This window comes from Dermacentor andersoni, chromosome 6 (assembly GCF_023375885.2).
Source record: "Dermacentor andersoni chromosome 6, qqDerAnde1_hic_scaffold, whole genome shotgun sequence".
Classification (NCBI taxonomy): domain Eukaryota; kingdom Metazoa; phylum Arthropoda; class Arachnida; order Ixodida; family Ixodidae; genus Dermacentor; species Dermacentor andersoni.
Window position 1 is genome coordinate 178,256,524 of NC_092819.1, and position 27,684 is coordinate 178,284,207.

The 27,684-nt window shown below is 45.5% G+C and overlaps 2 protein-coding genes across 2 annotated transcripts in view; both read left to right on the plus strand.

The window, feature by feature from the left end:
- LOC126523919 (uncharacterized) overlaps positions 1–27,684 on the plus strand; it is a 359,924-nt gene that overhangs the window by 16,373 nt on the left and 315,867 nt on the right. Inside the window, exon 2 of the mRNA XM_050172335.2 lies at positions 10,440–10,571. Within this exon, the coding sequence (XP_050028292.2) occupies positions 10,440–10,571 (132 nt within the window). The remainder of the gene's footprint in view (positions 1–10,439; positions 10,572–27,684) is intronic.
- LOC140218905 (uncharacterized) lies at positions 21,686–26,822 on the plus strand. Its single transcript, XM_072288602.1, has 3 exons — positions 21,686–21,695; positions 23,293–23,492; positions 23,749–26,822. The coding sequence occupies exons 1-3, from the start codon at positions 21,686–21,688 to the stop codon at positions 26,143–26,145; spliced, it is 2,607 nt and encodes an 868-aa protein (XP_072144703.1). The 3' UTR covers positions 26,146–26,822.

Genomic DNA, 27,684 nt, shown 5'->3' on the forward strand with positions numbered 1-27,684 from the left:
ATGCCATCAACGAATGCAAACAGCACAGAAAGCTTACCTAACATCAATTCTTACAGTGTGTGGGATCTGCATATTTTTCTTGTTTTTCAAGCATAAAAGCAATAGCACGGCCAGAAACCGAGTGAAGACACAGTCAACATCATCCCAAGGCATCGTATGGATGCAGAATTTTCTTGTGCTTGCATAAATACTGCTTGTCACCTGAAGTCCACGTGGCAACAGGCCCATTACCATGTGATTGCGAAACAACTAGTGTGCCTGGCTCAATCCAAATTAGCTCTTGCTACTTGCTCTCCTTTGTGACAGCAAGAAATAGATTGTAAACTCAGCCTTCGCTTGGTCTCATTTCACACAAAGTACAAAGCACCTAAGGACAGGCATGTGCCACAGTTTCGGAGGCCATTGAGCCACGAAAATGTTTTGATTTCTAGCTGTCAGATGGTGCCACTTTGTTTACTGCTGGCAGCATGAAGTGCATTTTTCTGGCAACGAGGGCACTTTTCAACTACATCTAGAACCATCTGGTTAAAACGTTCACCTCTTGGCGCATTTTAGGTTTTTTATAGTGATAACTCTACTGGTCCAGGTACAAACTCAGAAAACGCCTGGTTCCCTAAATCTGACTTTCAAGCTCAGCCAAGGTCAAACTGGAATGCGCAGAGCGCCGACAGCACTGAGCAGTGTCTGTGTGTTTTCCCTAGTTAATCCCATCTCATGTGGCATTGAGGGGCGACACCTGCAATGCTACTGGCACGCTCGTCACGCCAGCCGCCTCCCGAGACGCCCCCACTGCAATGCTAAACCGTGCTATCGCTTTCAGTGCTTTGCCTTCAGGCAAAACTGACAAATTTTTTAATGGCTGTACTATTGCATTGATTCAGACAAGTATGAAACTTTGTTGCAAGTTTCTTTTTGTGGTTGCTGTGCCCATGTATATAGCTACCCACAGTGACATGCAACAGTATGACAGATTCTGTCTATTGAGTCGCTTGAATGTCGCATGCATGTGGTTGCATGTTTAATATGAGCTTTGTGAGCCAGGAAAAACAGTAGCAACGCTATGCAATACAGAAACCAAGAAAACATGAGCGAGTGAAAACACCCTTGGACCCCCGCCGCGTTGTCAAGGGTAACGTGAATCAGTTCTTTTAGCTAAGAATTGAATAGAAGTAGGCAAGTAGCATTTTCTTCTGTGTTATAATACAGTGAAATCATATTTATTATTATTAGTTGAGTAGAAGTGAAAAAATGATATAGAGGAGTTTCTACGTCATTGGGCTAGTACTAGTATATTTTCGACTGGTACGTTTGGTACGACTGGTACGCTCAAAATTTTGCACTTACAGCTAAAAAATTTCTTTCAGCGCATGCATTAAACATGTTAAAAGGCATCTATCTCCTGTTTACATTTCATTTATTATAATAATATAATGTGCACGATGTTTTTGAATTGAATCAACTGTTTCTTGTTATGCTTTCTTTTTGTCATGTATTATGTATATATTCCCCTCTCCACTTTTCCAAGTTTTTATTGTTTATGTGACGAAGTGTCTGCATTATATAATTTCATTTCTTGGACCCATAACTAGCCTACGGCTACGGGTCCAAACAGTACTGGACACACTTTTATTGTATTTTCATGGAAAAAATAAAAGAATTTGAATTTGGTGTGGCATGTGACTGGCAGAAGAGACTCCCGTGATGCCTCGGAGAACACTCAGCGTGACGCTAATGTGGGAGAGCATTTTCAGTGGCCATCCATTTGGGGGGAGCACCAGCAGGGTGCGCAGTGTTGTTCCTTTATGGCTCGCTCCACACCCCTCTGTACCCTGAGAGTAATAACCTCTGGCCATGTCTAATATAAAAGAGAACACCAGATTTGTGTTCAAAGCTGTTCAAAGCTGAGGAAACCTTCCATGAGCAAAGTTCAAAAGGAGTGAGAAAGAGAGAGAAGTAAACTATCATTTACCCTCACTCTCTATCGACTATTTTATTAAGGGTGCTGCCATTTTGACATCACAGCGCCATCTATCGTTCGGTGCCATGCTTGTATGTGCAATCGCGCTAGAGGGTGCACCGTGAGCATGCTGTTGATGACCAGTGGCAAGTTTTCGAGTTTTCCTGAGAGGTGTCTACAAGCTTTTGGGATTGGGAAACTTAGCATTTCATTACTCAGATTTTAGCTTGGAAGTAGCTGCATTATCGAACGGCTATGGGCCTACAGGCACTGCCACAGCGCTGCCCGCAATCAGAATAGGAGGTGAGTCAAGTCTGGTCATTGTCAATAGGTAACATACGTGCAATGTGTTATTATTGTACGTGTAGCCTTGAACTCTATTAAGGTGTCATTCAGGTGACAACAATCAGAGGTGTCTCCTTGTGCCCTGCAGTGTGCCACACCAGCGTACATCTCAATACAGGTAACTGTGATGCTTCCAGGAAATGCAATTTGCTGGCCTTCGTGCTCCTAAAATTTTTGCGGTAAGGTTTCCTAAGCATTGTTTACTTGCCACCCTGGACTGGCTTTACAAAATAAAAAGAACTGCAATGCAACTTGACTGGAAGGGCCATCAATACGAATAAACAGCCTAATAACAGTGGTAGTGAGTATGCCAGAATCAACCAGGTGCCCCGCAGGGGTGCCTGCGTCAGCAGGCGTTTGGTGTGTGGCGACACCACGTACCCGAGCAGACGAGGGTTGGACCCTCCCGCGTGTAGCCGTGCGTGGCTTAGCCGTGTCTGGGGAAAAGGGGATCCTGGAGGTTGAGCCGATGCTGGGTGTTTGGACCTTTAAGGCCCCCCGGCGGAGGCAACACACCTCTTCGGCCTCGGCTTCACATAGACGGCACCTCCAGACTGACCCACCTGGAGGAAATCTGCAGTCGCCTTTTCCTGTCTCTCTCTTCCTACAACCTTCGTCTTTCCCGTACTTTCCACCTTTCCTGTCTCCTTCTCTCTTCTATTTACTTCCTTCTTCTTGGCGGCAAGGGTTAACCCTGTGTGGCTATCCAACCTTGGGTACACCATATTTGGTTATAGTGGCGGCGTACGACTGGCGTCGTGCAGACTTGCATGCAAGCTCTGCCGCGTCCCCTCGTTGGGCTCCGTGGTGGGCGGTCGGTGCTGTTGCCGAATTTGTGTATTTTCATGGAAACTTCTTTCCCCAAACTTCCTGATCGCCCTCAGAAAAGAGGGCCACCGTTGAAGGGTTCCAGTTTTTTGGCCGCCAAAAAGAATCCTTCCCGCGTTCCCATGTTATTCATTCTGCAAAACCAGATAAACCGGTAAGAACTATCTCACCCTTCCTTGTTTCCAAGTCATTGACTGAAGTCTTTGGTCCTGGTTATAAGGCATCGAGGATGGCAAGCGGTGATCTCTTGGAGCTCAGCGATCAAAAACAATATGAAAAACTGTCAAAACTAGTCATTTGGAGAAACCCAAATAATTATAACCCCGCACCGCACGATGAACACCACTCGTGGTGTTGTCTCTGACGATGACTTGATGGCGCTCACTGAAGCTGAACTCTTGGAGGGCTTCAGTGACCAGAATGTTATCAATGTTAAACGAACTAAGATGAGGCGAGATGGAAAAGAGGTCAAAACGAAACACCTGATACTCACCTTTGGCTCAAGTGTCCTTCCCGAGTCCATCGAGGCCGGTTATATCAAACTTCGTGTTCGGCCATACGTTCCCAATCCTCTCAGATGCTTTAAGTGCCAACGTTTCGGCCACAGTTCACAGAACTGTCGAGGCTGGTTGACTTGTGCCAAGTGCAGTGACAAAGAACATTCCTCCGGAACATGCCACAACACTCCACATTGTGTCAACTGCGATGGCGAGCATGCCGCACACTCGCGGTCCTGCCCGTCCTGGAAAAGAGAAAAAGAGATTGTGGCAATCAAAGTCAAAGAAAACATATCTTTCAAGGAGGCACGGAGGCGGGTGTCATACCTGTCTAAGAGCAGCTTTGCCGATGTGGTGCGTCAGGGGGCAGCATCACAACGGCCTCCGGCGGCTGTCCGACCCACAAACAGTGAGTCGGCAGTTACGCCATCTGCCCCCGCGGTGGTTGCAGCTAGCGCTGCTCCGTCAACACAGCAGACGGGGCCATCGACCCCGAAGGTGGGCACAGCCGAGGCTTCCCCATCCTCCCCGGCCCTTTCCAGCGCTGGCAACAGCCGGCGCAGCCAAATCCCTCAGGGAGCCCCATCGACCTCCGGGCTGGTGGGCGCAGGGGTCTTGCCCTCCAAGGCGGGGCTCTCTCGGGAAACTTCTCGCTCGCAAGAGCACGTGTCCGTCGTCTCACAAGAGGCAATGGACACTACACCTATCCTCAAGGCGCACCAAGCGCCTAAGGAGCGGCGAGGTTCCCTCGAATGCTTCAAAAAGAGCAAAACCCCGGTTACAGGGCCTCGAAAAAGCTCTGGAACCTAATCTCTGAAATCTCTGTAATTATTACTGCTGTTTCCGTATACACAGCACCTATTTACTTCCAACATGGATACATCAATAATTCAATGTAACGTCAGAGGTCTTCTTAAGAACCTTGATGACGTGCAAGAACTCATCCAAAAACACAATCCAAAAGTGTCTACAGGAAACACTTAAAACCACAACACACAAACTTTCTCCGACCATAAGTCAAGTTTCGCAAAGATCGCAATGATGCTGTCGTATCATCAGGCGGTGTTGCCATTTTTATTCATAAAAGTATTTCCTGTCAGCGTTTACAGCTACAAACGCCCCTTGAAGCCGTGGCGGTTCGAGCTGTTCTTCTAAATAAACTCGTCACCATTTGCTCGCTTTACGTACCCCCACGCTACAAATTAAACAAACATGAATATCAATCATTTATAGACGAATTGCCAGAACCTTATGTTGTTCTTGGCGATTTCAATGCGCACAGCTCCCTGTGGGGCGACTCTCGTATAGATGCGCGAGGTCGTCTTGTTGAAGAGTTCCTTTTTTCTTCTGGTGCGTGCCTTCTGAATAAGAAGGAACCCACATATTACTCTCTAGCAAACAGAACCTTTTCTTCAATCGATCTCAGCATAGTTTCTCCTTCTATTCTGCCTGAACTCGAATGGGAAGTTACAAAGAACCCTTACGGAAGCGACCACTTCCCCATACTACTACGAACACCTAAAGAAAACGAATATCCACCACAGGCACCTAGGTGGAAGATTGAGACATCTGATTGGGAGAAATTTCGAACTCTTACTGGTATCACATGGCATGACATCTCCTCGTTAGAAATTGATGCTGCTGTGGAGTATTTTACAGCCTTGATAATAGATGTCGCGTCTAAATGCATATCACAAGTAAATGGCTTGGCATGTAAACGGCGTGTCCCGTGGTGGAACGACGATTGTAGGATCGCTCGTAAGAAATAAAACAAAGTTGCTACAGTGGGGTTGCTACACGCCTCCCCCACTGCGGAGAATCTTATAAACCTTAAAAAAGTAAAATCCCAAGGCAGACAAACCCGCCGACAGGCCAGAAGAGAGAGTTGGCAAAAGTTTTTTCGGGTATCAACTCGTATACAGATGAGGCCAAAGTCTGGAACAGGGTTAGTAGGATAAGAGGGCGACAAACATACTCCCTCCCTTTGGTAAACACACAAGGTGAAACACTGAAAGATCAAGCAGACTCACTTGGGGAACACTTTGAGAGCGTGTCGAGTTCAATCAATTATTCCCAGTCCTTTCTTAAACATAAAGAAATAATAGAACGTAAGCCAATCATACGAAAATCCAGGCAGAATGAACCATATAACCGGCCTTTCAGTATTGCCGAGTTAAGAGCTGCTTTGAACACATGCAAAAACACTGCACCGGGACCTGACAGAGTGATGTATGACATGATCAGAAACCTACATACTGGCACACAAGTTACGCTACTTACACTATTCAACACTATTTGGGCTTCCGGATACCTCCCATCCACATGGAAAGAAGCGATTGTAGTTCCTGTTCTGAAACAGGAAAAAGACCCGTCCTTGGCAGCAAGTTATCGTTCGATAGCTCTAACAAGCTGTCTGTGTAAGATTTTTGAAAAAATGGTTAACCGCAGACTTATGCATTTCCTTGAACTCAACCATATGCTCGATCCCTATCAGTGTGGTTTCAGAGAAGGACGGTCGACAACCGATCATCTTGTGCGCATAGAAGGAAATATCCACGATGCATTTATACATAAACAGTTTTTCCTATCGGTATTCCTTGACATGGAGAAAGCGTATGACACGGTATGGCGTTACGGGATCTTACGAGACCTGTCGGAAATGGGCATCTTTGGAAATATGTTGAACGCAATTGAAAGCTATTTGTCAAATCGTACCTTCCGAGTAAAAGTCGGTAATGCACTGTCACATCCTTTTACGCAGGAAACTGGTGTACCCCAGGGAGGCGTGCTCAGCTGCACTCTCTTTATGGTTAAGATGAATACACTTCATTCTTCCCTGCCCCCAGCCATTTTTTATTCCGTCTACGTAGACGATATACAGATAGCTTTCAAATCCTGCAACCTTACAGTATGTGAAAGACAGGTACAGCAGGGCTTAAACAAGGTGTCCAAGTGGGCAGACCAAAATGGATTTAAAATCAACCCGCACAAAAGTTCTTGCGTTCTCTTCACAAGAAAGAGAGGCTTGGTACCTGATCCCTGTGTAGAACTGGGTGGAAAACAAATTCCTGTTAACAAAGAACACAAATTTCTAAGTGTTATCCTTGACTCCAGGCTTACCTTCATTTCACACATAAAATGTCGTAAAGCAAAATGTCTAAAAACCATGAACTTACTTAAAGTTCTATCCCACACTACATGGGGTAGCGACAGGAGGTGCCTGTTGAATCTTTACAGGAGCCTAGCTCGATCACGGTTAGATTATGGTGCCGTAGTATACCACTCTGCCGCACCGAGCGCGCTTAAGATGTTAGACCCCGTTCACCATCTGAGTATCCGTCTGGCCACTGGCGCATTTAGGACAAGTCCTGTTGAAAGTCTATATGTAGAGTCGGATGAGTGGCCACTCCATCTTCAGAGAACAAACATCAGCTTAACGTATTTTCTCAAGGTTCGCTCTAATAAGGACCATCTGTGTTTCACGACAGTAAACGACCTGATGTGTGAAACACTTTTCCGTAACAGACCCTCCATGAGACTTCCTTTGTCACTGCGTGTAAGAGAACTTAGTGAAGAAATGGATGTCCCGATACTCGAACATCGCCTAATGACTCCTGTTAATCTTTTACCGCCATGGGAGTGGCAGGTGATAGACTGTGATGTATTCTTTGTGGAGGTCACAAAGCATGCTCCTGACATCGAAATCGCTATGCATTTCCGCGAACTTCAATCGAAATACTGTTGTTCCGAATTTTACACAGATGCATCAAAATCGCATTCTGGTGTATCTTATGCTGCTGTTGGTCCCTCTTTTTCTAAATCTGATGTATTGAACCCCTTAACGAGTATCTTCACTGCAGAAACATATGCCGTACTGTCTGCAGTAAAACATATAAATAAATTAAAACTTGACAGAGCAATAGTATTTACAGACTCGTTAAGCCTTGTAAAAGTGCTGAACTCTTTACAAAAGCATACAAATCCTGTTTTCATTGAACTTTACTCGCTCTTATGCAATATTTATCTATCACACAGACACGTAGTAATATGCTGGGTGCCTGACCATAGAGGTATCGAGGGTAATGTACTGGCTGACAAAATGGCCACATCACTTACATCACTAAACACTTTTCCTACAGCTGCTGTCCCTGTCACAGATCTGAAGCCTTTCTTGCGTAATAAACTACGACAACACTGGCAACGCTTGTGGAACTCAGAAATAAATAATAAACTGCACATTATAAAGCCACAGTTAGGTTTTTGGCCCTCCCCAACAAAATCACGGTGAACAGATGACCTATTCTGTCGCCTCAGAATAGGGCACACATTTGGTACGCACAATTTTCTGCTTACTGGAAATGAACCGCCAACCTGTGGTCGATGTGGTGAGAGGCTGACTGTCCTCCACGTCCTCTTGGAGTGTCGCAAGGCTGTATCTGAAAGAAATATTTTCCTCTGGCATACCGGTATTACATCCCTCTACACCCGGCAATGTTTCTCGGACTGGAACCGCTATTTAACACGAAAGCAGTCCTTAGTTTCTTAAATGATGTTATATTACATGTTACAAGTCCATTAAATTCGTAGAGCATCCTCGTTCCAGAGGATGCCCCTGCGATAGCTGTTTTGCATAGCACATGCCTCCAGGCCCTTGTTTTTCAAGGGCTCTGAGGAGGCAGTAGTGCTCCAGGTAATTTCACCATCTAATATATTTTCTGTGTTGCATCATTCTTTCATGATGGATTTTATTGCACATAGAACACGCCATTTCTCATCGACATAATCTTACTACAGATAGATTTTACGCACTCTAGAGCGACTATTTTTAAAGCCCCTTTACAGCCACTTTACATTAACCCCATAGAACTCATAACTACATTGCGAACTCATCACCACTGCCTTGGCGCTCTTTGGCCACACTTGGCCCTTGCGCCAATAAACACTACGTATTATCATCATCAATCAACCAGGTGCACACAATGTGTTGAAAGAATGTGCACTCTCTTATGTCTCAAGTGGTGCTTGTGCAAGGGAACCTCGCGACTCAAGCGAGCTGAAAAATGAATAATTACTCCTTACAACAGCAACTTTATTTTCTGAGGCAATGTGCGGTGGTCAGCCAGACAACTTGATGGCGAGAATGGGATGCACAGGAGAACCCATGGGAATTAGGGGTAGCCGGCACATGTTAGAGAACGAAAAAAGACCACCTTCATTTTCTTAGTCAGCAGGTACTATTTTCGTGATACATACCAGGTCAACTTCCACGAGAACGTTAGTTACCAATCATGATAATCTTAGGAGACATTTGAACGCAATAACCTTAATGTGCGTGTAAAAAAAATGGTTGACTTCGGCCATTCGCAATAGTTGACCGACTCGAATGTGCACCTTTCGTTCATATCCCAGTTTGATCATGGTGCCGACTTTGTCGCCATGCACACACTGGAAACAAAATCTTCTCAACATACACGCGACAAATCTGATGGTGTCAAGTCCTTTCTGTATATGCTGGCAATCTAAAGTGTACTCTTGTCTGCAACTGCACCTGCAGAGTCCATGAAGTTGCCGTAGCTGTAGAAGCACTTCACGTTTGCTTCCGTCAGTTCTTAAGCATGAAATGCTTTTAACTCCCCTTGTCGGCGACCTTCAAGTGACCTTGAGCCAGAAGCCAGAGCCGTTATCCGGCCACTCAGACGAGAACATCCGGGCAAGTTGCGAGAACAAAATGAGATCATCCTGGCAACCAGATGAGACCGCATTATCTACTCTATGGTTACTTCTCGATCAAGTTAAATATATTCTGCTCAAGCTGTAACTTCTAGTACGTTGATGTTTTATTTGTCATTTCCAATAGGGTGACGTTGAAAAGGCAGATTATGCACTTGATTGTCATCTTCTGGCCCTGAGTGCTCGTTTCATGCCAGCGATCCATGAGGTCTGCGGTGTGTGTGGCACACCGGCAGCGTTTGGCACACTGCGAATGGCTGTTTGACCGAGACGAGATTTGCAATGAGGTTCTATGACAGAAAACTATTGTGTCCATATGGACCAGTGTACAGTATGGCATGGTGCGGTGTGGTGTGGTGTGGTGTGGTGGGGTGTGCCGTTGAGAACACGCACTGCACCCATTTTAAGATTGCGGCTAGTGTCGTCTCCAACCAATCTGCTTTGCCGGTAGTGATTTCATGCTCAACTATTCTTGATTGCGGGAGAGCCAGGATTCTTTTTCTTTTTTTGCAGCTGAATATAGCGCAGTGGTAGCCCGTTGACGTCTAGTCATCTGACATCGCAGCAAGCACAGACAGAACACGTTTGAATTGCACTAATTCGCAATGAAGCCATTACTGTTCTAAGCTGCCGATGGGAGAAACGGCGATCCGGACATACCAGTTTGAGGTGGAGAGTGACGTGGCACGCTTGTTTGAGGCTACGTTCCTTCTTGCCGATAAAATGGTCTATATATAATATATATTCAGCACGAGAACAACATAAGCAGGTAGCCGTGAGTGAGGTTCTGATTTGCATGTTTGCCGGAATCGAACACAGGTGAGGGTTGTGCAAGTTGTGAGCTGTGTAAGTTGCGGATAATGCGACCTGTATGGGTGTCAGTTTGTAGTGCATGCATTCTTATGAAAAAAATGGGTTGTAATCTTGCTTTCGAGCGTGGGCTTGTTAGTGGCTTTGGCTGAAAAGTGTATATTTTCACCAAGGCTTCGTAACATAGCCTACACATGCAACTGAATTTCTGCTAGAGCTAGTTCTTTGTTTTGCTGGTTGTGCCATAGCTGTTGTTGTGCATTTCCATTCAGAGGGCATTTTCTGCATTGAGGAGTGCAATGAAGGACCAGAGCATCCTTGCCTCCCTGGACAAGAACACGCTTGACAAAGTCAGCCTAACCTGGGACTTTCTTGCTGGGAACATCACCAAAGTGATTGAGCAGGTAGGAGATGTTGGCTTGTTGTGCTGCTAACATGCATGCGCTGATGATACTTCCTCATTGTCATGTTTACTCATGTAGACTGGCCATGGTCTGGTTGTTTCATTTGGTCTGTAGGGCTGATTGACTTTTCACAAACAGTAAATGTGGTAGGCATAGAAGTAAGTCTGAGCAATGAAGTTAAATGTTTTCTTAATGCCAAGATGGCTGGTTAAACCCTGTGGCTACTATTGTACACCACTGGTAACTTAAGGAAGATCATGAACCAACACAAAAAACATGTCTGCAACAAATATAAGCTACAACGGATTACTCAAAGTTAGTCAGTTCTTTCTTTAGGAGAAGCAGACAGTGAGGTACAAAGTACTACACAGCAGTTGTAGAGACAGGGCTAAGAATATTTGGATCCAAACCATTGGAAGCAAAACCGGGGAACACTTTAGGCTGTGCACCAATCATGACATTGTGCAGGACAGTCAGGTCATGAAGTAAGGCCATGCATATGATGAAAAGCGCCGCCAGTCGCATTGGAGGCATCCCACCTCACCAGTGCACAGGACAACATCCACGGACACACTAGATAACTGGACTGTCCGTTCTGCTCAGGCCAGTGCGCACACATGCTTGGCAGGAATGCTAGTGTGCTTGCACTGTGCATGCACCCATGGGTGTAGTAACTTGCGATTCGCTGATGATATTGCCTTTCTTAGTAACTCAGGGGACGAATTGCAACTGGCCACTTGGCTGTGTAGCAGCCAATCACACTCTGTCTCTCCAAGGTTACACATGCAAGCGGTGCATGTGTAGCAAGGCGGTGGGACGATGTTGGTGCATGTAATTGTCGTATGGGAAGTGGGTGCGGGCAAAGAAATGGTCCTGCACAGTGAGCTGTGTGCAGAACATGAAAATGGAAAAACTCTAAGAAAGGTGCAAAGCAATAAATAAAAGCTTTTGGAATGTGAAATATAAATCACACATCTGACCTTATTTATTGTCTAAAGGCGCAACCCCAAGGAAAAAATCTTCGACAGATTTTCGGCATTGGCGCCAACCGGCATCACGCTGGTTTCCTTTGTAGCAGTTGCTACGATTGTGTGGATGTCTAATTTTCCCTTTACTAATTACTTCCCTCCACCCTGCGGGTTTCCACAGAACTATTACGTCACACTCGGGAACTAAGCTTTAGAATAGTGTCACCATCTCAGCTGGTTTGATATGATGCTCTTGCTTGCAGGTTTTGTGTTTATATTTAATGAGCTTTCTATTTTAATACTTCACAGCTTTCGTAACACTTACTGCACTAATAAAGGCACAGCGCACATACCACTTCCAAAAGAGGTATCTGTGCATATAGAGCAGAGAGAACTTAGGGTAAGTTAAAAAATATACAGGTAAAAATAAGTAGATCAATGTACTTTCACATTAGAAGAGATACCACTGCAATACATGCACATTCAGAACATGCAATAAGTACCATGTGTGAAAACTGGCCACCCTGTATACGCAATGTCTCGTGACCTCAACCGTACCGGAACCTTGGAAGAACAACAACATAATCTTAATCCATAAGAATGGGTATGCCAAAGACTTGAAAAATTATAGACTGATCAGCTTACTGTCTGTTGCCTACAAAGTATTTACTAAAAATCGCAAATAGAATCAGGAACACCTTAGAGTTCTATCAACCAAAGGACCAGGCAGGATTTCGTAAAGGCTACTCAACAATAGACTATATTCACACTATCAATCAGGTGTTAGAGAAATGTGCAGAATATAACCAACCCTTATATATAGCTTTCATTGATTACGAGAAGGCGTTTGATCACAATCGAAACCTCGGCAGTCATGCAAACATTACGGAATCGGGCTGTAAACGAGCCGTATGTAAAGGTACTGAAAGATATCTATAGCGACTCCATAGCCACCGTAGTCCTCATAAAGAAAGCAATAAAATTCCAATAAAGAAAGGCGTCAGACAGGGAGATACGATCTCTCCAATGCTATTGACAGCGTGTTTACAGGTGGTATTCAGAGACCTAGATTGAGAAGAATTGGGGATAAAAGTTAATTGAGAATACCTTAGTAACTAGCGATTCGCTGATGATATTGCCTTGCTTAGTAACTCGGGACCAACTGCAATGCATGCTCACTGACGTGGAGAGGCAAAGCAGAAGGGTGGGTCTAAAAGTTAATGTGCAGAAAACTAAAGTAATGTTGAACAGTCTCAGAAGAGAACAGCAGTTTACGATAGGTAGCAAGGCACTGGAAGTGGTAAGGGAATACATCTACTTAGGGCAGTTAGTGACCGCGGATCCGGATCATGAGACTGAAATAAACAGAAGAATAAGAATGGGCTGGGGTACGTTTGGCAGGCATTCTCAGATCATGAACAGCAGGTTGCCATTATCCCCCAACAGAAAAATGTATAACAGCGGTGTCTTAACAGTACTCACCTTTGGGGCAGAAACCTGGAGGCTTACGAAAAGGGTTCTACTTAAATTGAGGACGACGCAACGAGCTATGGAAAGAAGAATGATGGGTGTAACGTTAAGGGGGATAAGAAGAGAGCAGATTGGGTGAGGGAACAAACACGAGTTAATGACATCTTAGTTGAAATCAAGAAAAAGAAATGGGCATGGGCAGGACATGTAATGAGGAGGGAAGATAACCGATGGTCATTAAAGGTTACGGACTGGATTCCAAGAGAAAGGAAGCATAGCAGGGGGCGGCAGAAATTTATGTCGGTGGATGAGATTAAGAAGTTTGCAGGAACGACATGGCCACAATTAGCACATGAGCGGGGTAGTTGGAGAAGTATGGGAGAGGCCTTTGCCCTGCAGTGGGCGTAGCCAGGCTGATGATGATGATTACTTTGATGATGATGATGATGTGAAAAATGGTGATGTGTGATACCGAAAACCTGTGTGCCTTTTCAATATTGATGTAAAGAAATATTCCAGTCTGAGCTTTTGTCTTCTGTGTCTGAGGGTAGAATATCAAAGGAGAGTTGCAGAATGGATGTTGTATGTAGTAGTCCATTATGAATGTGCGACTCAAATTGCACCAGGCATAGCTATCAGTGTGCAAAGCTTTTGGCCAATAACCATATGTCTGACACAGAAAACTTTTGCACTGGCCAGTTAGAGCTCTAAATGAGAAATGCCTGCTGTTTTCAGTTACAAATAGTGCATATATATATATACAGGGTGTCCCAGTTAACTCGGACCAAGATGTTAAACATACCCAAGAGCTCTAGAGAAATCGTACCAACTGCATAGTAGCCATAGTCATATGTACTTACGGCCAGCATTTTTTTCATCAGGAAGTATTACCTAATTAATTACTTTTAATTAGAGACCTTTTTAATTATTGCTTGAATCGCAAGCATATCAATTACAAAGTTGTAGGGCACTTGAAAATAACCTCTGTATCAAGCATTTGCTTGGTGCTCAGCTTTGCCTCGTTGGTTTTTCCGAGAAAAAACAAAAGCGCGTGAAACATCCAAAATACGAAATAGATACTTGCTTGCGCGCCGCTACTCAAGCGCTCCCAAGTGAATAGCCACGGATACACTGCTTTACTAGTGGTGGCAGCTCGATACAGGGCTTCACGCCATGTGATGGTCGCGGCATCAAGAGAACACGCTGCTGACGCATCGATAAGTGTAGCGGAGCCTTGCACGATACGGCGATAAGAGAATGCAGCCGTATAGCTTTCAATGGTTGCTTGTAGGCGCTGGAGTAGCGGCGTGCGAGTGCGCATCTATTTTGTACTTCGTGGGCTTTTGTTTTTTCTTGGAAAAAACAACCAGGACCACTTTAGCACAGAATAAATGCTTGATTCGGAGGTTACTTAAGGTGCCCTACAACATTGCAAGTAATGTGTTTGCGATTCAAGCAGTAATTAAGAATTTAACTAATTAAAAGCAATTAACTAATGAATACTTCGTGATGGAAAAAATACTGGCTGTAAGTACATACGACTGCCGCTACTATGCAGTCGGTACGATTTCTCTGGAGCTCCTGGCTTTTTAAAACATCTTAGTCCAAGTTAACTGGGACACCCTGTATAAACAAGTGTTTAACGTAATAGTAGGAAACCCGCAAGGTGGAGAGAAGTAATTAAACGGAAAATCAGACATCCACCCATTCGTAGCAGTTGCTACAAAGGAAACCCATACGGGTTCCTCAAAAGAAAAGCCTCACAGTTGAAGAAAAATTCGTCCTGGTCCGGTACTCGAACCCGGGACCATCGCCTTTCCGGGGCAGCTGCTCTACCATTTGAGCTAACCAGGCGGCTAGCAGAAGGCAAGGCGAAGTCGAATTTGTCGACAACACGAAGCAAAGGCAAGAGTTGTAGTAAACAAGGTACTTGTAGTAAACAAGTAGTTAAGAAAGCAGCTGATACTAAGGTGACCCATACCTACAAGGATTATATTATCTAAGCCACATGCAATGTTGCTTTCAATATACTGAATTACTGCAGCTTTGATTTGTCAGCTTATTTTACTCTGTGCGTGGGTTGCATACCCACACATATAGCATTGCAATAAAGTCTACATTGGTGAGCAATGCGGGAAGGAATGAAATTTTTTTTGTGATGTGCAGATTTGAGGAGTACATGTGAATGCGTACCCAATTTGCCACAATACATGTTTTCTTGTGGGGCAGTTTTACGTTTGGCACAAAGGCTGAGCCACTATGGCCTCTTGACTGCAGATTTTTGTGCTCTTTCAGAGTGCTCATGGGGGTATCGTTTATTTCACTACTCAAGTAGTGGCTAGGTATTAGAGCACACAAATCTTGTGGCTTTGTGCAGAACACATTGGGCATTAGTCACCATAAGTGTCAGTTCATCTCCTTCAACGCATTGCATACCTGTTTGATTGTACATTAGGTGCTGTACAGCTATCATGAGTGAGGGAGTATAAATATCTTGGGGTTTATTTTTCATCCGACCTAACTTGGACTAAGCAGGTTGAATATGTAACAATGAGAACTTGCAAAATGCTGAATTTTGTCAAACGTAACTGCAAGGACAGTGGCTCCCAAAATTAGAGAACTAAATTACTTTACTAATCTAGGATCCATATTAGAGTGTGCCTGTGTGGTCTGGGACCCACAAACTTCTTTATAATCCTTTATCCTTTATAATATGCTTGAATGTGCACAAAACCGCGCTGCTCGATTGGTTTCTCATACTTATAACTTCACTTCTAGTGTTACTACACTAATGGTTGGACTGGGATGGAAATTATTAAGCCGGCGAAAAAAACAAAAAAACAAAAAAACATACAGTTAAAGATCCTTTTCAAAATTTATTGTAGCGTGGTTAAAATAGACAGGGAAACATACCTTTTGCTCCCTCATTTTACATCGCAATATTTCCCCCTGAAATAATGCCTTCGGGCGCTACAGGTATTAAAAAAAAAAAAAAAGCCACACCCAAATAACTATTCCTTGGTTTGTTATAAGAATAAAAAATGACAATAAATGTTTTCTCACCTTTTTTGGTGGTCCTGTCTTGCGCCGTATAAGCCTTCACTTCATTTCATTGTCATTTGCATGTTAAAGCAGCTACTAATTAAGACAGACCCACAAAACCACTTATTACATCAGCCTTTTCACACAATGTAAGATAACTGACCTTGCTCTGAAGCTTAGTCACTTGATAATTTTAGTTTACTTTCAGGTACTGGGCTACATATTTTTTCGTTTTCTTAAAATGTGCGTGTGCATTAGCTAGCTAGGTTGTTACTACATAACATGCAGCACATGCCCAACTCGCTCAAATAACCTGAGTAGAGCTTACAATGGTTCACTCATTATGTGCATCCTGTGCAAGCTTATTTTTTATATAGGGAAAAAGAATAAAAATAGAACATTCATGTATGATGCTGACAGCCACAAACAGTCTCAAATCGATTGTCCTTGTTTGCTGTCATGACTGAGATAGGGAGCATGCCGGTCATGGTACTGATTAATGTTTTGTGCACTTCAGTAGTGTATTGTTCATTATTGAAATGCTGAATAAGGTATGTCTAAGTAAGGATGCAACAGATTGGCCACCCAGCCCGGCTAGAAAGAATGTAAATATTTGATTTCAACCTAAATAAGGTGCCTTATCAGTAATATAAATTATTATTTGCTTTCATATATTCTCTTTTAAAAATCTGATGAGTATATGTCTGCATAAGGTGAACATTATACATACATATTGCTTTTAATGAATTGTACAATCGCTGCTTAACCTTCACTTCCTTGCAGCATCAAGTTAACCGCTTATATAGAACATATTTACTCACGGTAAGAACTTCACTCGTGGCGAAGCACATGTTTTATTTTTTTTGCTTCAGTTAAGCTTTTATTTGGTTTGGAAATTTACAAACAGCAAGCATTTAATTTCTAAGACGTGTTTTATGCCGTGCTTTTTCTTTGGTGATCTTATATATATAAAAAGACAAGGCACTTCATGCATCAAAGTGTTTTAAGCACATTCTTGAAATTGGCAGAGTAAAAGAAAAGCATGAACAAGGCAAATGCAAGCAAATCTGAAAGCTGAAGTCCCACAGGCGTGCTCAGTGATTAAGAGTGACTTGTTGACCTACACAGCTGTATTCTGCGACAGTTGTGTGTGTGTTGCATGTTCTTGCAAGCTGTCAGTAGCGCAACTACAAAAACTGCGCCATCGCGCAGAACACAACCGAGTATAGATAGCGATACATGGGGATTCTCGGACGAAACACTTTTGCATCACGTAGAACACAATGTGTTCGATGATTCGATAGCTATTGCTCAACCAGCCAGTGCAGCGCGCTCTGTAAGCGATCATCCGAGAGTACGTCCCACGCTGCGATATGATGCGATTGCAATATGTTTTTAAAAGGTGGTGCAGATTTTTGCGACACCCTGCAGACATCCGCCCCGGTAGGTACGCAGGCAGATGCGAGTGGAATAGATGCACGGATCTAGCATGCCTCTGCCATAAGACTCTATAGGAGGTTTGGTGGCAGAAAAGTAGGGAGACTACAAACAATGGAGACGTGCAGAAACAAAGTTCCCAGTAGTGGTTCAGAAAGTTTGATGCTGGGAATTCCTTATGTATTTTTTTTTCTCCTCTTCTCTGTCCACCGAGAAATCTCGGTCGTAACTGCAGTGTAGGAAAAAAAAATGTTCCGTGCCAGCACTCGTAGACAGGGAGATGCAAAAAGGAAAGCCGCGCAGTGCACAGAAGCGAGCATGGCTGCTGCTGGTGATGTATGTCACTGCTGCTACGTGTATCGGTGCAGACAACAAGCAAAATTCTGTACATTTGGGCTAAAGCTAAAGACAATATTTATGAAGTTTTAAAATTACACGAAGTCTTTACGAAGTAAGAGCAAGTGTTCTGTTAGTGCAACATTTTGCAAGACTGGCTGGCTAAATTTGGGGCCTTTAAAGTGCCCCTCACCAGGCCCCACAGCAAATTTTGGTTATACACTGGAAATTGTTACATGTCCTCTAGGGAGCTTTCTGCTGCAAAAGTTTTTCAAATCGGCTCATTAATAGCCGAGATAAAAATATTTCAGTGCCGCGAACCCGTTATATCAGCTGGCGGGCTCCACTGCCAAGTGAGACGCTCTCTCGACTCGCCCCGTTTAGCCTCTGCAAGCGCAATTCCTTTCCTGCGTTCTCCGATACTGGACCTCGAGGATCGCATGGCGCCTACATCACGGGCCCCGCCTTCATTTTTTTCCCCTCGCTTCTTTCGGCGTGGCGCACTTCTGCTGACGGTGTCGCACACAAGCTGTTGTGATTGTCTCGTTTCATGCAGCACACGATTTTGCGCTCTGTGCACGACTAGCAGTATAATTCAGTGCTACACGAATACTGAGGCATACACAAGAGGATCACAGGGCATGATCCCACGCTGGAACACAGTAGAAAATGACATAGTTTTGGTGTCTTCGCACGTAACTGCACGACCGTGGGAACAAGCAGACGAACCGGAAGTACATCTCTCTTGCTTTGGTGTGAAGTAAAACAGAGAACATGCAGACATTTCATTTGTGTGTTTTATTATTTCTCTAAACTTCAATTCGTCAATTCAAGCAACAGATGACACAAATAACAGATGTTGCCTTGAATAATTCTCAGTTGTGTGTCTCGACGTTTGACGTCACACTGTTAACACGAGTACGTAGGCGCAGGAACCCGTGTACGTCACCATCCGGCTTGGAGCAGGGAAAGGAAAAACGGCGTTCGGATTGAAATTTCAGATCTTTCTGCAGCACGTAGCGATGGAATACTTTGCAAACATGATGGTTAGTACGCATTGTATGCTCTATGCTTGTCAGCTCAAAATAGCCAGACCTGGTGAGGGGGCCCTTTAAGAAGGGAGGATCTGGCCACATTGTGCCACGCTTGATGTATGTCAATGCCGAGAGTATGTTGCGGTTGAGAGCCGTCAATAACCCTCGTTGAGCGTCGACACCGCGACACCGCACCGATGCCGAGAATCAGCTGAAAATCGGTGCCTTGTGGTTGGCCTTAACAGCTCACATTCCACTTCTGGAACTGACTTGTACGCTACATGCTCTGGTGGATTTTGATGGCCGCCCAGAAAAGAAACTTGCCTGTCACTGGTGGCACAGCCAGTTTATTTCAGGGTCCTCCCCCTCATGCACGCTCTCTCTCTCTCTCCACACACACACACACGCGCGTGTGCACGCGCGCGCGCGCGCACGCACACGCACACACACACACACACACACACACAGTGAAAATCGGTTCATGCACGCAGTCATGCATGCGGTTCATGCGGTCCGGACAGGCCGCCATTGGAATCTGAACCTGGCAACGTTAGACCGTTATCTAGTGAGGCGAGTCTAGCAGTGCTATTGGGGGAATTAGAGGGCAGTAAATGGGATATAATAGGGCTCAGTGAAGTTAGGAGGACAAAAAAAGCATATACAGTGCTAAAAAGCGGACATGTCCTGTGCTACCGGGGCTTAGCGGAGAGACAAGAACTAGGAGTCGCATTCCTGATTAATAATGACATAGCTGGTAATATACAGGAATTCTATAGCATTAACGAGAGGGCGGCAGGTCTTGTTGTGAAACTTAACAAGAGATACAAATTGAAGGTCGTACAGGTCTACGCCCTTACATCCAGTCATGGTGACGAGGAAGTCGAAAGCTTCTATGAAGACATGGAATCGGCGATGGGTAAAGTCAAAACAAAATACACTATACTGATGGGCGATTTCAGCGCCAGGGTAGGCAAGAAGCAGGCTGGAGACAAGTCAGTGGGGGAACATGGCATAGGCTCTAGGAATAGCAGGGGAGAGTTATTGGTAGAGTTTGCAGAACAGAATAATATGCGGATAATGAATACCTTCTTCCGCAAGCGGGATAGCCGAAAGTGGACGTGGAAGAGCCCGAATGGCGAGACTAGAAATGAAATAGACTTTATACTCTGCGCTAACCCTGGCATCATAGAAGATGTGGACGTGCTTGGCAAAGTGCGCTGCAGTGAGCATAGGATGGTAAGAACTCGAATTAGCCTAGACTTGAGGAGGGAACGGAAGGAACTGGTACATAAGAAGCCGATCAGTGAGTTAGCAGTAAGAGGGAAAATAGAGGAATTTCGGATCAAGCTACAGAAGAGGTATGCGGCTTTAACTCTTGAAGAGGACCTTAGTGTTGAAGAGATGAACGACAATCTTATGGGCATCATTAAGGAGTGTGCAATAGAAGTCGGTGGTAACTCCGTTAGACAGGATACCTATCGCAGGAGACGAAAGATCTGATCAAGAAACGCCAATGTATGAAAGCCTCTAACCCTACAGCTAGAATAGAACTGGCAGAACTTTCCAAGTTAATCAACAAGTGTAAGACAGCTGGCATAAGGAAGTATAATATGGAGAGAATTGAACATGCTCTCAGGAACGGAGGAAGCCTAAAAGCAGTGAAGAAAAAAATTAGGAATAGGCAAGAATGAGATGTATGCGTTAAGAGACAAAGCCGGCAATATCATTACTAATATGGATGAGATAGTTCAAGTGGCTGAGGAGCTCTATAGATTTTTGTACAGTACCAGTGGCACCCACGACGATAATGGAAGAGAGAATAGTCTAGAGGAATTTGAAATCTCACAAGTAACGCCGGAAGAAGTAAAGAAAGCCTTGGGAGCTATGCAAAGGGGCAAGGCAGCTGGGGAGGATCAGATAACAACAGATTTGTTGAAGGATGGTGGGCAGATTGTTCTAGAAAAACTGGCCACTCTCTATATGCAATGCCTCATGACTTTGAGTGTACCGGAACCTTGGAAGAACGCTAACATAATCCTAATCCACAAGAAAGGGGACGCCAAGACTTAAAAAATTATAGACCGATCAGCTTACTATCCATTGCCTACAAAGTATTTACTAAGGTAATTGCAAATAGAATCAGGAACACCTTAGACTTCTGTCAACCAAAGGACCAGGCAGGATTCCGTAAAGGCTACTCAACAATAGACCACATTCAAACTATCAATCATAAGATAGAGAAATGTGCAGAATATAACCACCCCTTATATATAGCTTTCATTCATTACGAGAAAGCGTTTGATTCATTCGAAACCTCAGCAGTCATGGAGGCATTGCAGAATCGGGGTGTAGACGAGCCGTATGTAAAAATACTGAAGGATATCTATAGCGGCTCCACAGCCACCGTAGTCCTCCATAAATAAAGCAACAAAATCCCAATAAAGAAAGGCGTCAGACAGGGAGATACGATCTCTCCAATGCTATTGACAGCGTGTTTACAGGTGGTATTCAGAGACCTAGATTGAGAAGAATTGGGGATAAAAGTTAATGGAGAATACCTTAGTAACTAGCGATTCGCTGATGATATTGCCTTGCTTAGTAACTCGGGACCAACTGCAATGCATGCTCACTGACGTGGAGAGGCAAAGCAGAAGGGTGGGTCTGAAAGTTAATGTGCAGAAAACTAAAGTAATGTTGAACAGTCTCAGAAGAGAACAGCAGTTTACGATAGGTAGCAAGGCACTGGAAGTGGTAAGGGAATACATCTACTTAGAACAGGTAGTGACCGCAGATCCGGATCATGAGACAAATTATCAGAAGAATAAGAATGGGGGTTGGTGCGTTTTACAGGCATTCTCAGATCATGAACAGCAGGTTGCCATTATCCCCCAACAGAAAAGTGTATAACAGCGGTGTCTTAACAGTACTCACCATTGGGGCAGAAACCTGGAGGCTTACGAAAAGGGTTCTACTTAAATTGAGGACGACGCAACGAGCTATGGAAAGAAGAATGATGGGTGTAACGTTAAGGGGGATAAGAAGAGAGCAGATTGGGTGAGGGAACAAACGCGAGTTAATGACATCTTAGTTGAAATCAAGAAAAAGAAATGGGCATGGGCAGGACATGTAATGAGGAGGGAAGATAACCGATGGTCATTAAGGGTTACAGACTGGATTCCAAGGGAAGCAAAGCGTAGCAGGGACAGCAGAAAATTAGGTGGGCGGATGAGATTAAGAAGTTTGCAGGGATAACATGGCCACAATTAGTACATGACCGGGGTAGTTGGAGAAGTATGGAAGAGGCCTTTGCCCTGCAGTGGGCGTAACCAGGCTGATGATGATGATGACACACAGTGAACTAGACGCGCGTATGAAGCGATTTATTGACGGTTCGACTGGGGTCTGGCCTCCATCAGAATACAATGCATAGCGTAGGTACAGTTTATATACATTTCCATATCAACCAGATGAAGATATGCTTACATAAAATCCGAAGAAAATGCACGAACAGAATGCGTGTCAGTCGTTTTGACGAACAGTTGATACATATCTAAACAGATATTGTTTGCAAGCACATCATTTCAAGATACGCACAAAATATGAAATTTGAAAGAATTATCAGGTGAGTGCAAAAAACGTCACTGAATAAGTGCTATGTCACGAATCACGAACAACAAATGAAAACAAAAGCGAAAGATAGTGACAGGCTAGTAAACGGGCACCTTAGTGCTGTATGGGTAAAAAAGAAGGGAAACGAGGGAAGATGTGATGGGCTCTGTGGCCAGGCAACTCAATTTTCCAACACTTTCATTCAAACCAGACGCGACGGTATCCAACTTATAGATAAGAATGGATTCACAGGCTTCTCTATCGTAATTTGAACGAAATCACAATTTAAGCAATGTGACTTTCATCTTATCAAATGAGTGGTCAAGAAGATGTACATGTTTTGAGCTAGGTAGGTTGGGCAATGTACTAGTGTGGGATTTGTGATTGTTGAAGTGCAATCTAAAAGGCCCGTCTGTTTGTCCAATATACTGTTTCTTGTACAGTATACATTCAAGCATATATATGAAGTTTTTGGTATCGCAGTAGAAATCACCTTTGATTTTTAAATGAAAGTTTAAAGCCGTACTAGTGACATGCTGCAGTGTACACATGTAGAGGCATACTTTGCATCGCGGTTTTCGGCAAGGATGGCTTGCAATGGCATCAGGGCAGTCATTCTTAGAAGATGGTGATAGTATATATTGAATATTTCTAGCTGTATGGTATATGTAGTATAGTGTCGCCCCCTGTCAGATCTCTGTGTCATCGCACATGTATGTTTTGTAGTTGTTTAGCTAGATGGCGCACCCCCCTTTTGTCATGTGACGAGCTTGTACCAATCGGGAGGTGTCATCTAGCATGTGAAGCCTTTATAAGAATAAACAGCCGCGGGTCGGCGGAGTCTTCGTTCCGGTTTTCATCGGGAGCAGTTAGCTCCGTGTCTCCTTCACTGCGCCGGCGCTAGCCGCGCGTTCGCCCGTCGGGGCCCCCCGCTTGCCTGCCGCTGCCGACACAACATCTTTTGGCGACGAGGATGGGATTCCCGCAGCGGTTCCGACCGAAGCCCCGGGACACCAACGAGCTTCGTAAGTGAAGCGACCCTTCCCGTGTCCGCACGGCAGGCAAACGCCGCCGACGCACTCGGCGTCGCGAGGCTTCCGAGCCTAGGCCTTCTCGCCCCCTTTGTTCTTCCTTGCCCATTCCTGCGGCGAGCTCCGGCTTGTTTTCTGCACTGTCTCCTGCACGCTACCGGACATGGCTTTTACGGCGAACCTTCCCGTTTTTCTTGAAGTGCCCGGCCCACCGTTAATTCCATGGCATCGATGGAAAAAAATTTTTCAGGCCCACCTCGAAGCGGCCGGCGGTGGCGACTGGACAGACGCGCGACGAGCGTCCGCGCTCGTCAGCGCTCTCGGGCGTGAGGGACAACGGAAGTACTTTGCAGACGAGGAGCAGGAAGCAGCAAGGCAGTTAACCAGCGCAGCGTCAGCTTCAAGCGAAGCAGCAAGGCAGTCGACCGGCGCAGCGTCAACGTCAAGTGATGCGGTCCCGCCAGCGTCAGAGTTTCCGAGACTCTTGCAGCGGCTTGACCGGCTGTTCGCCGAGTCAACAAATGTCCTGGCGGAAAGGCACGAATTCACCAGTCGAAAGCAGTTCGACGGAGAAGGATTCCTGGAATTCGTGACCGCATTGAAGGAGAAGGCGGTACAGTGCAACTTCGGCACAGCCTACAACGAGCGCGTCCGAGACCAGATAATACATGGCGTAGCGAACGTCAGCGTTCGCGAAAAGTTGCTGGCTCATGGCGAAACCCTGTCCCTGGACAAGGCAGAAGAAATTGGACGCTCGTTAGAAGCCTTGCATCGAGCGAACCGCGCGTTCGGCTCCGAAAATGTTCGAAGAATTGAAGCATCCCAGCTTGGCGTTCCGTCGACGGGTCAAGATGGCCGACGTAGTCCGGGAGGCCATGAAGAGGGCCGACTTCTTCCGGGAAGCCGCCAAGAGGGCCGACTTCTTCCGGGAAGCCGCCAAGAGGGCCGACTTCTTCCGGGAAGCCGCCAAGAGGGCCGACTTCTTCCGGGAAGCCGCCAAGAGGGCCGACTTCTTCCGGGAAGCCGCCAAGAGGGCCGACTTCTTCCGGGAAGCCGCCAAGAGGGCCGACTTCTTCCGGGAAGCCGCCAAGAGGGCCGACTTCTTCCGGGAAGCCGCCAAGAGGGCCGACTTCTTCCGGGAAGCCGCCGAGACCACGGCCTTCTTCCGAGAGGCCGCCGAGACCACGGCCTTCTTCCGAGAGGCCGCCGAGACCACGGACATTTCGCACATGGCTTCTCCGGGAACCGTGGTGCATGCGACCGGTGTGGCAGCGCGAAGCATATTGCAACGTACAGGAATTGTCCAGCAAGGAACCGGCGGTGCAACGCCTGCCACACGTTGGGCCATTTTGCATCAGTTTGCCGAAAAACCCGTACTGTTCAACACGTCTCTTCCGCAGAGACGCTGTCTTCAACTTCCGCAGGGCAGCCGTCCGCGTCTGTCTTGACGGTAAGCGCATTCGAAACTAAAAAAGATTTGGAAGTTCCGGTCGTAGTGAACGGCGTCTCCATGCGACTGCCGGTGGATACGGGAGCGTCTGCCTCATGGATGACGGCCGAAGATTTTGGAAAGCACTTTGGTCGACAGCACAGACTGTCACAAACAGTGGTCTTGAAAAATTTCTCCAAGCAACGCATCGACATTCAAGGCCTGTTTCAAGCCACTGTCCAGTTTTTCCAAAGGTCATGCTCCTTCACGTTCCACGTAACGACTACAGGAACATCGCTGCTGGGTTTAGACGCCATCCAACGCTTGGGCATACAGATCGACGGCACGTCGCTGACATGTCTACCATCGCTTCCTTCAGTACAGAGCCCCACAGGTGTGCCTCCGGGTTTTGATCACCTTTCCAGTGACGAGTTGGGCCTCGTCAACAACTTTGTGCACCGAATTCATCGGCAGCAAGATGCGAAACCAGTATCTTCAAAGTTGCGCCGACAACCCCTGGCTCTCCGTGACCAGGTAACAAATGAATTGCGACGTCTCGAGGACAGCGACATCGAGCGCGTCGAGGCTTCAGAGTGGGTGTCTCCGCTCATGGTGGTGCGCAAGAAGGATGGAACCATGCGGCTCTGTGTAGATCTACGGGAACAGGACAGTCTTGTGTCTCCAGTTCAAGAAAAGGTCTTGCAGAAACAGTCTCAGACTAAAAAGTACGTAGACAAACGTAGAGGTGCTCAGGCAACTCGTATCAAGGTGGGAGACACCGTCAGAATAAGATTTAACAGGAAAGGATTCTTTAAGTACAGTAAACCTCGTAAAGTCAAGGCCCAGATAGGACCATCTACTTTTCTACTCAGTGATGGGAAGACGTGGCATGTGTCTAAGTTAACCGTAGTGAGGAAGGATCCAGCAGGTAGTACAATGTGTACAAGTGATAGAAACTTTTTGTACTCGTATTCAAACTTGGATAGTCATTCCGATGACTTGTCTGTAGTGACATCGTCCTTTCATAGGCATCAGTTAAGCAGTTCGACTGACTGTATCACTTCAGAGTCTGCACAGTCAGCAGTCGTCTCTGATTCCGTGGGGGAATCGGTAGCTTCCCAGGACTTGTTGGGACTTCGAGAGGAGCTTCCTGGGCAACCCTCTCCAGCTTTGAGCGCTAACCACATTCAATTGTCCAACCAGGGGGAAGGTAAATAATAGTGGGACTACTAGGTCTTTAAAGTCGACCGATACGAGTCGCAACCCCCAAAGTTCTTCTGAGGTACGCACGTGTCCTCATCGTGGCAGAAAACGGCCTCCGTGGCTCGATGATTTTGTTTCTGTAGTGTAGAGTGTATTTCCGTCTTCAAAATGCCACGGCTAGGGGCCTTGTTAAGACAGTCCACATGTTTCATTAACACAGGTATAAAAAGTGCTCCTTGTTGCAGTGCAGTGAGTTTTGTGCCGTGTTCTTTGTCAGACTTAGTGACTGCCTGTGTTTTGGTGCCCAAGACTGGTGCACGTGTATGTGAACTTGGGCGGGGATGGATTGAATTTGTTGTGGACTTAAGTGCGTGCTTTGTGTGCGACTGGTGCGCGTGTGTGAACGTGGGGGGGAACGAACTGAAATTGCCTTTGGACTTAAATGCGCGTCTTGTGTGCGCGTTTCACTGTATGCTTGCTTTGTTTCCAGGGGGGGATGATGTAGTATAGTGTCGCCCCCTGTCAGATCTCTGTGTCATCGCACATGTATGTTTTGTAGTTGTTTAGCTAGATGGCGCACCCCCCTTTTGTCATGTGACGAGCTTGTACCAATCGGGAGGTGTCATCTAGCATGTGAAGCCTTTATAAGAATAAACAGCCGCGGGTCGGCGGAGTCTTCGTTCCGGTTTTCATCGGGAGCAGTTAGCTCCGTGTCTCCTTCACTGCGCCGGCGCTAGCCGCGCGTTCGCCCGTCGGGGCCCCCCGCTTGCCTGCCGCTGCCGACACAACAGTATACAGAACAAGCTTTGGGATAGTTGGTATTCCATTGTTTCAAACATCACTTACAGCACGTACATAGACAGGGACCAGAAGAACGACGCGTGTCTTCGTCGTTCTTCTGGTCCCTGTCTATGTACGCACTGTAAATGATGTTTGAAACTATGGTATACAACCTTGGGCGGTTCAGCGAAGATGTCTTTGAGGCGTTCACTTTGCATTACAATATTTTGGGGCTTCTTTAGTATATCTGAAACATGCGGGACTGACGCAGAATGGATTAGGACAAGATTTGTCTGGGGTGAGGGAGTCTGTTTCTTCGCAGTGGACAGAAGCGTCCTACGGTCATGCATGTCTGCGCGTTTTATCGCGTCGTCAATTAGGTGTGGTGGATAATTTTGTTTGTCTAAAGCATTCTTTAGGGCTGCACAATTGTTTTAAAACCCGGTTTGTTCAGAGCAGATTCTTTTGAAATGGAAGGCCTGACTATAAGGAATGCTAGTCTTGCAATGTTTAATGTGGTTACTATCGAAGTGCAAATATTGATATTGGTCTGTCGGTTTTCTGTTCTGTACAGGGCAGTAGATAGTTTATCATTTAACACTGAAACACTGATTTCAACGAAGTTAATAGTAGATGCAGAATATGTGTGAGAAAACGATATGGATGGATGGGCATTGTTAAAGTCAGAAATGAAGGAAAGCAGCTCCTGTACACCATTTGACCAAATCATAAAAATATTGTCGATGTAACACTTGTAATACAACGGTTATAGTG